Genomic DNA, 12,394 nt, shown 5'->3' with positions numbered 1-12,394 from the left:
TACAGTGCTCTTAATCCACGAGAATCTTGGGACATGTGGCATCCCACTCTGGTGGCAGAAGCTTTATTTGCTATTGCAAACATCTTCAGTTCCTTGCGCCTGATCTCATTGTTCACAGCAAATTCTCACCTGGGGCCTCTGCAAATCTCTTTGGGAAGGATGCTCCTGGACATTTTGAAGTTTCTATTCATATACTGCCTTGTGTTACTAGCATTCGCAAATGGCCTGAATCAACTGTACTTCTATTATGAAGAAACAAAAGGATTAAGCTGCAAAGGCATACGATGTGAAAAACAGAATAATGCGTTTTCGACGTAAGTCCAACAGATGTTTTTATCAGTAATGTTAAGATTTAGAGTGTGTTGCATTATAATTTGAAAAATTATGACAAGTGGTTGCAGAGAACACTTTGCTAAATGCAAAAAATCAGAATTAGCATGGTCTTAAATATAAATGGATCCTTCTCACAATAAATACACACACCACACATACACATCCAGTATGTTTATTTTGAATTTTATTAAAATGGCATTTTCTTTTAAACGAGGTCATTAAAAGAAAAATGTTTGTAAGCTGATTTAAAATGTGTAATAAAACAGAAATCTGTGACCTACTGTCATCTTACAAGCACATTGAAAGAGAAGATATATGTGTGTGTGTGTATACACACACACACACACATATAGTTTACATGCATTTCTCTTTTTTGAGCTCATTTAAAAGAAAATACCATTTTACTAAAATTTAAAATAAACATACTGGATATGTGTGCATGTATGGTGTGTATTTAATGTGAGAAGGATCTAGGTAGATAGATTAGATAGATAGATAGATAGATAGATAGATAGATAGATAGATAGATAGATAGATAGATGTGTGTGTATGTTATATATATAATTAGTCATATAGAAAATCCAAGAGCTTTTCTGACTTTCCCTGTGTGTTTTCTAGGTACTAAAAGACTTTTCACTTACCTCTTACAAATATTTTCTAGTTCCGTGCACAAAAATCGAAATATGTAAAAATAATCCAAAATAGAAACCCAAGATAACCTAGAACATGATTATGATACATGGGAAGCTCTCTGTGAGCTTTTACTTGGATGTGCTCTAGGCCTCCTCCAAGGTCAGTCCCACTATCAGGTATGCTGGTAGCATAGTTACCTTGTTGGATACTCACAGAGTCCTCAGAGAACACTTTGCAGGCATCCATGTCCTTTTTCTTCCCTTTGGTTAACAGATAATTAGCAGATGAATGAATGAAGTTCAGTGATTTTTCTTGATACAGTAAACACACATAAATACCTAATTAATTTGTAAGTGACCTTAAAAGTAAGACCCTATTCATAGGTGATTGTATAATTTTATGTAATATGAGAGTATAATGATTTCTGAAATGGGAGGAAATCAATAACATCACATAAATTAAGTCAGTTATGATTTAAATTCTCTTATTGGTTCAATTCTGTATCTGTTTTACCTTTGAGCCCAATGTTGAAAACATCCATTAATTTGCATATAGAGAAATTTAAGCTCAGCCTTTCATTCTGAAAGACTTGATACAATCACAAATCCAAAAGGAAATAAAATGTCCTCCCAACACCTCCGTCATATTATCCCTTGCTCCCCAGTCTATTCTTTTGTTAAGCAACAGTTCTGCTCTTCAGTTTACTTGGTCTCTTCATATTTCCTAATTTCTTTTCAGAGTCTGCATGACCCCACACAGCGACATCCTGGTGACTAGCACTGTGCTGTATCCCAGTTGATATATCTTTTCCCTGTCAGTTGTGATCATTGATTTAATAATCTGCCCTCTGGCGAGTAAGACCAGATCTTACAAGGGTTTGACCTTGCCAAGACATGCCTTCTATGTCTGTTGCTGTTTCCAAGCTGTATCTTCCAGAAAGAACTCTCACACAGTACCTAGAATGTGTTACTTCCCCAGGTCTTCTTTAATTCAGGGAACAGATCTGTTTCCAAAATCCTGTCCTTTCTTAGACATCTACTTCATCTGTAATTAATAGCACTAGATGTAATCTTATCTTGATAAATGTGACCGTAATATTCTCAGGAATCCCCTTTCTCTATTAGTGACCTCATGGCAAATAGTGACCTATTATGACATGACTTTAGCATCAGTTAAAGAAAAGTGATGTTAGAGAAGTCTCATGTAATGTCTAATATAAGTTGTATTCTAAAGCAAACACATGTAATTGCTTAGATTATTTATTAAATTGTATCCAAACTGATGGTATCTTCTATTATCATGAAAGCAACAAATAATTGCAAATATCAACAATAATTAGCCCAAATCATTCAACCCAAATAAATCAGGTATTCTACCTAAAATTTTATTTTCCAGATAATGGCCTATAAATATGTAAGCAACAAGTTACTTTTGGTTAACATTATTCAAAAACTTTAAAAAAACAGATTAATAACTCCTAGCATTATTAACATACCTGAATATACAATGTACTGATAAACACGTGCAAGTTGCCAGTCCCTAAATGATCCTGTTTCGATATAATGGCTATAAATCACTGTGAAAGTATATCTGATGATGTACTTGGGCTTTTTTATATTTTTTTAAATTCTGAATCCTCATAAATTTAAGACTTTGCTGCATTCTCACCTACCATCTGAGCTATCTTATTCTCTAAGAGAATTAAAAAACATAGTAATTCATGTAAAAGTCATTCAAGTCTACCAAGTCCCTCATGTAAGTCCAAAGTCAAGAAGCTAGCAGTATGTGTCATACAATGTAATAAAAACAATGTTAGCTGTTTGGCTTCCTTTAATCATCACCTACAGTGGTAGAATATCACCTCTCACCTGACTCTTCCATACACTACTATTAGTCCCTGTACTCCAAGTGCAAAGGCTGTGTGCCCCATCAATTCTGTCTCTCTCCTTCCTTTCATCTAAGTACTCCTGAAAATAAGTTTAACATGATGTCTTCCTTTTATTATTTACTCTCCACCCAGTTGCAATTTGACTGCTGCTTCCATCATTTTGTTAAAAGCATTCTCATAAATGGGAAGTTTGACGTTCCCCACCCTCACTTAATGATGGTCAGAGTTGAGTGGCCAGCTGAAGCTATGTAACAGGAAGGCAGGTGGGCTTAGGGGAGACAGATGAAGAAGGGTGCTAGCTTCTTGACTTTGGACTTACATGAGGGACTTCGTAGACTTAGAGAAGAAACATGTAGAGACTGAGAGAGACATGGGTGAGAGACATGGGTGAGAGACATGGGTGAGAGACATGTGGAGAGGTTGACAACAGTAGCCTTTATCTTGATTTGTAAATTGATTTTGCTTCTTTTGCTTCAGAACCCCTTTCCTATGGTAGGAGCCACCCCCTTCACATGCAGAACTCTACTCCTGCTATTTATAAATTTGGTATACTCTCCATTGCTCACTTCCCATGTCTAAATCTTATCCCTGTGCTGGGCTTTTCATCACCCTATGTCTTCCATCTTTGTTGCCTTAATAATCTTTCTAAAGCATAATCTTGACCTTCCTCTGTCCATAGTACCTAAACGGTTCTCATTCCTTAGTGGACACAGTTAAATCTCTTAGTTTGACAAACAAGGTCATTCAGTGATCTGCCCTTGGCCTAATTTTCAAGCCTCATCTTTCTCCATTCCCCAGTAACAATTTTCTCGTAAATGCTTTCAGTGGGTTATAAATACCCAAATATGTCTTACCTTCTTTCCCCAGAATGCCCCTTTTCTGCCTTCCCAATTAGCATAATTTCATTGCTTTCCAAAGACTATCTGTGATGTACATTTTCCAGGATGCTTGTCTTGAGTCCCTCTAGTCAGAGAGACTCCTACTGGACTTAAAGAGGGTCCTGTGTTTTCTAGTCATTGTGCATTTTCTAACAAGTAAATGGACACTTCTTGCTCTTTTCCTATTTCCAGACTTTTTTGCTCTTTAATGTGGGAAGAATTACATGTTACTAAAAGAGTGATCCTTCACATAATTTTAAGATAATAGCCTCTGGGTGAAGTACTCTATTATGAAGAAGACATGGACTTTATGACAAATATTATCTCTTAAACAAAACAACCCTTTGATGTTTATTGCAATTGTACCCCTCATAATTGAAACTGGCCATTTTTAGTCATACTTTGATTTGTTATTACATTATTCCTTATAAACTAAGATGGATGTGTGTCAAGTGCTAATTTATATTTCCTCATTGCTTTACTCTTAAGAGATAAAGGAAAACTTCAATGGTGGACTTTATTAACATTTTATTAGTTTGCTTTTTCCAGCTGTAAGTATTTAATTAGGAACCAAGCTAGTTTTTAGAAGTAGCAATTGAAAATATTATAAAAAACAAAATATCAAAATATTATCTTTAAGAAGGCTATACTGTAACCTCAACTAATAGAAATTACCAGGTATTAATCTTCAACAAGTGTTTTAGGCTAAGTGTCAGTCAAGTGTGACATTATCTTCCATAGTTTTCTGTCCTTATCTTATTATAGAATTAGGAAAATAATCACAAAAGGCAATTTGCAATATGTACAACTAATGACTGCAAACTATAGGTGATATTGCTATCACTAGATTTTTGAATCATTAATTATGAAAACATTTGTAGAAGCAAGGGCTTTGAAATGTTAACAGAGTGACTTCAAAATTCATATGATAAAAATAATAATTAGTTTAGGAATATTCAACTCTTGATACTAAAGCATTAATTAATCTAAGAAGTAAATATATTTTAGTTAGTGGAGCTATTCTTTGAAACTCATTTCTGGTTTATTCCTCTGGAAAAAGTAAAATAAATAGAAGAAGACATCCAAAGTTAATCACAAATTTTGAATTTTCTCCTTTTCAATAGTAAGTAAAAATGTAAATAAATATTTTGTAAAATAGGTTGCTAATATTGCCTAATAATTACTTGTCCTTTTTTAGACAGAAGCAAATCAATATTATGCAACCATAACAATCCACTTATTCTACATCACTGTTTCCATTTGAACATTTAAAAACAACTGTTATGGGATTTAATGTGGCATCATTTTGCAGAATTTACTATATCACTTATGTAACATTTAGTTCTCTCCGAACGGCTATCAATGTCAGGGGAAAACTAGTTGAATTGTATTTGTAACATACACAGTGAGAATATACACTAGAGAGATAAAAAACAAAACAATTTCACATTGAATCCAAATGACACTGTCATTAATTTTAGAAACTGTCCTCAAAGTTACCAAAAATAAAGAACCCCATGAACTTGAGTCAAATTTGTTATTTTCCTCAGAAAGTTTTCAAATAATAATTTCTAGTGGCCTTTGCCTAGAGACAGTGAATTAAATTAAACTCTCCCTGATTTTCTTAGACTCTGACATCTTGATTTTAAGCTGATCACATAATGCACATCCAGTTAACAAGTCACTGACTGAAGTAGATTGGATTAGCACCCTTCCCACTGTATGGTAACTTGTTCCATTGCTGAATGGCTCTTGCAAAATAAATACATAAGCAAACAATTAAGTTTCATGGTCTTTAATTAAAATTTAATTCTATAATTAAAGATATGAAAATATTATTTTTTGATGAAGCAATGGATTTGAGAAAATTAGACCTGAACACCAATTAAGGCATCCTTAGTTAGATTCTCCTGGTTACACAGATTAGAAATTCTGTTTCAAGTCATGGTATAAGAATTACAACAGGGTTGTAGCCCTTTGATCTTCACAGCAAGGTTTGATCTTATGAAAGGCAGAATCTAGAACCAGCCTGATTCAGGAAGACCAGAAGTTAACACAGTGTTGGGCCATGGGATTTTTACTCTGAGAACCAATGTGAATATGACTCAGTTTCTCCACATGTGTGCCTTTGAAGCATTTTTATTACCAATTTATTAATTCTCAGTTTCCTGCTTTTGAGTTCGTACTATCTCAAACCTTTGATTTTTCATAACCCCAGTGATTACGTCTATATCACCACTCCTGTCATTTCAACCCATTTTCACAACTATCTCAAAATGGTCCTTGATTTCTAAGATAAACTTTCTTAATGAAAATATCTGACCATGTAGGATCATCTTTTCACATCAGGCCATACTATAAATCGGTCTGCTTGGGATTCTTGACCATGACTGACTAACCCAACCAGGCTCTAGCCCAGATCACCTTTGATAAAGGTGTAAGTGGAACAATGTTCTGGGCCTGGGAGCTGCCAAGAAAATATGATTTACTGAGTCCTACAACATGATTCCAAACTAATGCTTTTCTCTCTAGATGCTGAAATTCTACCTGCTTAGTCACCATGCCAAGTATGAGATAGTTTTTGGTTTTCTAATAATGTAACTACAAGCATGGTCTAACCATTTATCAGAAAATTGAAGAGTTCTTTTGTCTCTTTATAAACTTCTATTAATGTTTTATATTGGTCCTGTTGAAACAAACACCAGCTCATTTAAATTTAAACAATTCTTTTAGATTTTGAGGCACTCTTTACTGTGCTTCATTTCTTAAAATATGCTAAAGAACTTCCCTTTAGACATTTAAAGTTTAGTCCTTCAGACAGGAGTAAAGGTCCTCTGAAATATAAAAAAAAAAAAAAAAAATCAATCATCTAAGATTTCAGAGATACCTTGTAAGCTTCCATAATTATCTGTGGTTTCAAATGTAATTGTGGAACTCTATAATGGTAACAATATTTTTAACATCCCCATAACCAAAAGCATAACTGAATAAAATAACTGATGTTTATCAAAGTCTCAGCTTAAGGATGTCAGTGACCCTAAATTACTGAAGGATCAGCAAACATACTGTGAGAAGGAACCACAATAAATATTTTAGGCTTGTGAGTCACATGGACACTCACCTCTGCCATTATAACACAAAGGGAAATTCGGTGCATGAATGAATTTGCATTTCAACAAAGCCTTATTTCTGGACACTGAAATGTGGATTTATATAATTTCCACATGTCCCAAAATATCACTCTTCTTTTGATTTTCTTCCCAAAATTTGAAAAAGCAAAAATCATCCTTATGTAAGGGACCATATTAAAAAGGGCTGTGGGTCACATCTGTCACCACTGCTCTAGGAAACTAAATGTAGTTTTCAAAATGATGGGGAAATCAAGATCACCATTTGTGCTAGTAAGATGAAAAAAATTTCTTCTTATTAAACCTAATTTTAGAAGAACCTAAAATGTTACTTTACTATTGATAAATTAATCAAACATGCATAAACCATTAAGTTATATTGCAACATCTTCCTGCATAATGACTCTATTAATATAGCTATTAGTGTCCTTTTATCTTTATTCTAGGTTATTTGAGACTCTTCAGTCCCTGTTTTGGTCAATATTTGGACTCATCAATTTATATGTGACCAACGTCAAAGCACAGCACGAATTCACTGAGTTTGTCGGTGCCACCATGTTCGGGACGTACAATGTCATCTCTCTGGTTGTTCTACTCAACATGTTAATAGCTATGATGAATAATTCTTACCAACTGATTGCTGTAAGTTGAGTAACTCTATTTTTATTCAATATCCACTCCTCAGTGGTGTTGTTCCTACCTATCCCTCATCTTAGAATCACTGGTTAATTGGCTACTGGTGAGACTGACCAGAAGTATAACATAAATAGTAATTCAAATTTCTAAAAGGTATTCTACTATACTTGGCTGTTTATTCATTTAATTGTGTCAAATTACTTATGATTATAAAATAAACTAAATCTGTCTTGCCAGACGGTCATGGCCACAGAATTAGTATGTGAGGCATAATTTATGAACAGGCAACTCATTTCTGTGCCATCCTTTGGGCTGTGCATTGTCTCTGTCCTTTTAACCTATAGTCTTGATGAAAGCAAACCCATGACTGCTTGGCAAGATACAAAAGGCAACCCTGGGCCCTCCCTGATAGCACAGCAGGTTAAAGCACAGCACTAAGAAGCTAAAGCCACTTCAGCATGAGTTAGATCCCTGCTCAGGAGATGATACACATGGCGCGGCAGACCTCTCCTGACCCAACCGCTGCTCCCCTCAGTGGTGTACTTCCTTGATCTGCCTGTCCTGCTCCCCACTCTGTTTCTGGTGAATCCTCTCACTGCCCCTGCACCTCTGGCCTGTACCCCAGTTTTGTATGCACAAATAAATAAATCTTAAAAAGAAGGCAACCCAAAAAGGAGATGCAAGGAAAAACAAAAAACAAAACAGCCAAAAAAATCCACACAGGTATTTCAGATTCTGAAAGCCCAGAAAAAAGGATGCATCCATCACCCTAAATTCTGTAACAGAATATAAATTGGCATATGTATTTATTTGAAATTCTGGACTCCAAACAACTTAGCTTCACTTATTCATTCATTCATTCATTCAAAAAATTCTTACTGAGTACTTATTCTGCTTGCAGGTACTATTCTAGGAACTAGAAACACAGTAGTGGATAAGACAGACAAAACCCCTTGAATGTATTCATATATGACTTATGTCTAAGGTTAACAGTAACAGTGACAAAAGAAACCTGTGCTTGAATATCTTTCTTAAGCTTCCATATTTATATATAAGTAGCATTTTATAAATGTAGTTGTAGACTTCATTTTCAGTATAAATAACTACAATTACATTGCATCTTTGTGTCTATAGTTAAACCCTTGGGATATTGTTATTCTGAGAAGCAGCTTTCTGAATTTACTTAGTCTTTATGCAGACATGTGTCAAAGATGAAAAAGTGCATAAAACATAAGAATGGTTGATCTTTTTACTGATTCACAGAACTAAAGTAGTGCTACTGGTTATACCAGAACCTAGCCTTTACATCTGAATATCTGCATTTGTAAAGCTTTAACTTAAGCATCTTACATACCTGAATTGTTTTATAGGTCCCTATATATTTGTTCTAGATATGTTGTATTCTTCTAGTCAACATAGTTCTAAAATATGGACTTTTTTTCTAGACCACTTCTCCAAAAAAATTAGGAAGCCTTTAATTATCAAATAGGTACAGAAAAACTCTGTATACAACTTGATTCCCATAAAGCATTAAAAGTGCTGCTTTTACCAACAGAACATTATTCAATAGTACATTTCATTTTGTTCCTATGTGAGACACATTTATCCAGGTTACTTCTTACAGAGATAAGAATGATCTTCAGCTTTCTACTTTTATAGAAACGCTAATATGACTTGAGAGTTGAGTGACCTGGGAACCGGAAACAGCCTCTTTACAACAGGGACAAGCCATGTATTTGATTTTCACCTGTCTCAGAATAGCAGTCTTTGCCCTGAAACCTTTTTCTTTTTGTACTGTTGCCCAAACTCAAAGCTTTAGGGTAAAGCATTAAAAAAAAAAAAAGGAAAATGTAATAGTTGAAAGGCAAAAGCAATTGTGCAGTTCACATGTTCACATGAAAGTGTGTTTCTTTCTCACTCATTTGTTTGATGATCAAATATTTGTTGTGCACCTATTACATGCTAGACATATGCTTGTGTTAAGGGATACAGAGATATAGTCCCTACTCTGAGAAAAATTTGATCTCGTAGGGACTCGTAAAAGTCAATAAATAATTTCAATATTGAGACAAAGAATTTAAGAATTTGATGAGAATACACACAGAAGAGAGGATGGTGTTATGGGAAGAAGCTGGTCTTATAGGAGGCAGCTGAATTGGGTGGGATTCAAGTCAGACTTTCCAGGATAGGAAATATCTGAGCTAAGATTTAAATACTGCTGAAGAGTTACATGTTAGGCAGAAGAAGGTGATTTATTTATTGCCAGCTAAGAACTTTCCCTTTGGATTTTCAATACACTAAAGATTTTGTTAATGACCCTCTCAGAACCCTGAACCATGAACACAGGAGTCTACCATATGAGAGCTATAAAACAACATGTGAAGTCAGGAAGAGTTTTAATTTGGAGCTCCCTAAGAAAATCAAAGAATTAGAAGGAGCACAAACTACTCACAGGTCTATATGTGGCCTGTGACATATTGTGGCAGGTCTATATGTGACAATATATCTAAATGACCAACTCTATTTACCTTGAGCTAATCCTTGAGTTCCATTCTCCATGATTTCTGAATAAAAATATTTGCTTTTCTTCATTAATGCAGAATCTATATGCTTATTTAGACAGAAAGAGCAGAAAATGGGGATAAATAGAGGAAAAGAAGCAGAGAGAAAATGAGAGTGAAATTAACTTGTATGCTTCTATCTACCCACTAATCCATTCAATTAAACATTTGCTAAGCAGCAATAAGGTCATGAATTTTCTAGATGGTGATTCCTGTTAGAAGCTCAATCTGTTCAGCATCTAGAACAAAACTCATAGTGTTCAAATTAGAAATGTATATTTAATGCATGCATTTATTAGCACACAGGAATTTAGAAATATTAGAATAGAATGTATTGTTAAGATTATTCTCCTACTCTAAAATCTTTCTTTTTAATAACATTAATGGGATAAAATGAGCTATTTAAAATTTTTAAAATGAAAATATGCCTAGTTTCTTCCACCTCCTACTTCCCAGATTTTCTGCATAAATCAGATTTGTAGCTAATTTAAAAGGAAACTGGCTGTCCTATATCTAATTGCCACAAATGTCCCTACATTTTTCCAGGAGATTAACAAAGTGGAATGGTTAATATATGATGGAAGATATAGTCTCAGACTGATGGGCACCATTAGCCACACACCTACCTGATGCCATTTGACCAAAGTTATATACAAGTTCAATGTCATGGCAGAAGCCTTCTTTTATACTTGTTAGGGGAACTGCTGAGTGTATACCTGTTGCCGGAAGGTGGACAAGAATTATTCGTGTAGAAATATAACAAGTAAGACTTTTCCTGAAAACACCAGAAGGGTAAGGCATGAGCATCTGTGAGGGTGCCATTCAGGTAGGCAGGGGTTTAAGGTCTTACATAAGACAGAGTGCCCTATTTGTAGCCAGAAATTAATAAAACTGAGCCAGGGTATGCCTGCTGTGTAGGAAATGAAGACTCGTCTTCAAGTCATAACTAATCACCACAGTCTCTTTAGCATGGGATTACTTTAGATATCCTTTTCACTGAAGAGGGGAGAATGAAAAGTGACAAGAGAGCTGACTCCTACCAGGGTAAGACACCATCTGAAATGTTTAGATGACTATCTTCCAGAATTAGTGTTTTTTAAAGCAATTTAATTAATGTTCCACAAGTCACTCAAAGTTAAGTTACAGGCTTTCTGTGAGATTTATCTCACTTTACTAATTAAGAAACCTGTCAGCCGTTATCATATTTTCTTGTTCAGGACCATGCAGACATAGAATGGAAATTTGCTCGAACAAAGCTCTGGATGAGTTATTTTGAAGAAGGAGGTACCCTGCCCACTCCCTTCAATGTCATCCCCAGCCCCAAGTCTCTTTGGTATCTGATCAAATGGATATGGACACACCTATGCAAGAAAAAGATGAGAAGAAAACCAGAAAGTTTTGGAACAATAGGGGTAAGAACACAGCATGTTAGTATTACTCTTTTTACTGTGGTTGTAAATTTATTTGTATTCTTATGAGAAATTTTTGATATTTTTGTTCTCTCTCATTTTATGTTCTAAATATGTATTACAGGTCTACCATGTCAAATAAACTGAAAAAACTACAAATTTCACACAAAATCATTCCCCATATTGATGTCTAGTGCTATTTTAAGTGGACTCACTATTGTTTACACAGGACTCACATAGAACCACCAATCAGGATTTGGACAACTAGCACATTCTCTCTTGGTACTTTAATTTCTAGAAATTTTCAGATTATAACTGCAGATTATTTGTGGCACTGCCTACTCATCTACTTCTCTGGATTGTAAGGGAGAATGTTGATTTGGGATACCTCATATTGTTAGTGCCCACTGTACATCCATCAAGCATCATATTATCTTGATTAAAAAATAATGCTCAATTCAGTGACTAAATGAGTATATCTTGGAAAGAGTGTGCCATATTCAAGCACAGTGATTTTAGAATATATTTCATTGTTCAACATTTTGTTTCTATTTCCAATTATATGAAATGTCAAGAAACTGTTTTTAAGAAATATTGTGACTGATCAGTCCATCCTTGTGTTCTGCTACAAGATTACACATTCTTTAGAAATTTCTTTCATATTGAAAAGCAAGAGTTCCAGTAATACTAGTTGAAAATATAAGGAATTAGAGCTTTATTCCTGACAAACCATTGACATTGTACAAGTCATTCTTTACTTCTTTCTCACATCATCTATATTTGTTGTTGTTGAGGTAACACTGGTTTACAAGATAGCATGTGCTTTAAAAGTATAGGTTCTCCCATCATTTCCACTCCTAGGAATGTACCCAAAAGATAAAAACAATAATTCAAAGAGAAACCTGCACTCCTATGTTTATTGAAGCAC

The 12,394-nt window shown here is 34.7% G+C and overlaps 1 protein-coding gene across 2 annotated transcripts in view; it reads left to right on the top strand.

The window, feature by feature from the left end:
• TRPC4 (transient receptor potential cation channel, subfamily C, member 4) overlaps window positions 1-12,394 on the top strand; it is a 188,157-nt gene that overhangs the window by 160,412 nt on the left and 15,351 nt on the right. For both annotated transcript variants that reach the window (XM_012723340.1, XM_004680219.2), the window contains exons 6-8: window positions 1-314; window positions 7,307-7,502; window positions 11,275-11,469. In XM_012723340.1, the coding sequence (XP_012578794.1) occupies window positions 1-314; window positions 7,307-7,502; window positions 11,275-11,469 (705 nt within the window). The remainder of the gene's footprint in view (window positions 315-7,306; window positions 7,503-11,274; window positions 11,470-12,394) is intronic.

This window comes from Condylura cristata, unplaced genomic scaffold (assembly GCF_000260355.1).
Source record: "Condylura cristata isolate star-nosed mole 26May11 unplaced genomic scaffold, ConCri1.0 scaffold00010, whole genome shotgun sequence".
NCBI lineage: Eukaryota > Metazoa > Chordata > Mammalia > Eulipotyphla > Talpidae > Condylura > Condylura cristata.
This window is presented reverse-complemented; position numbering and strand designations above follow the sequence as displayed.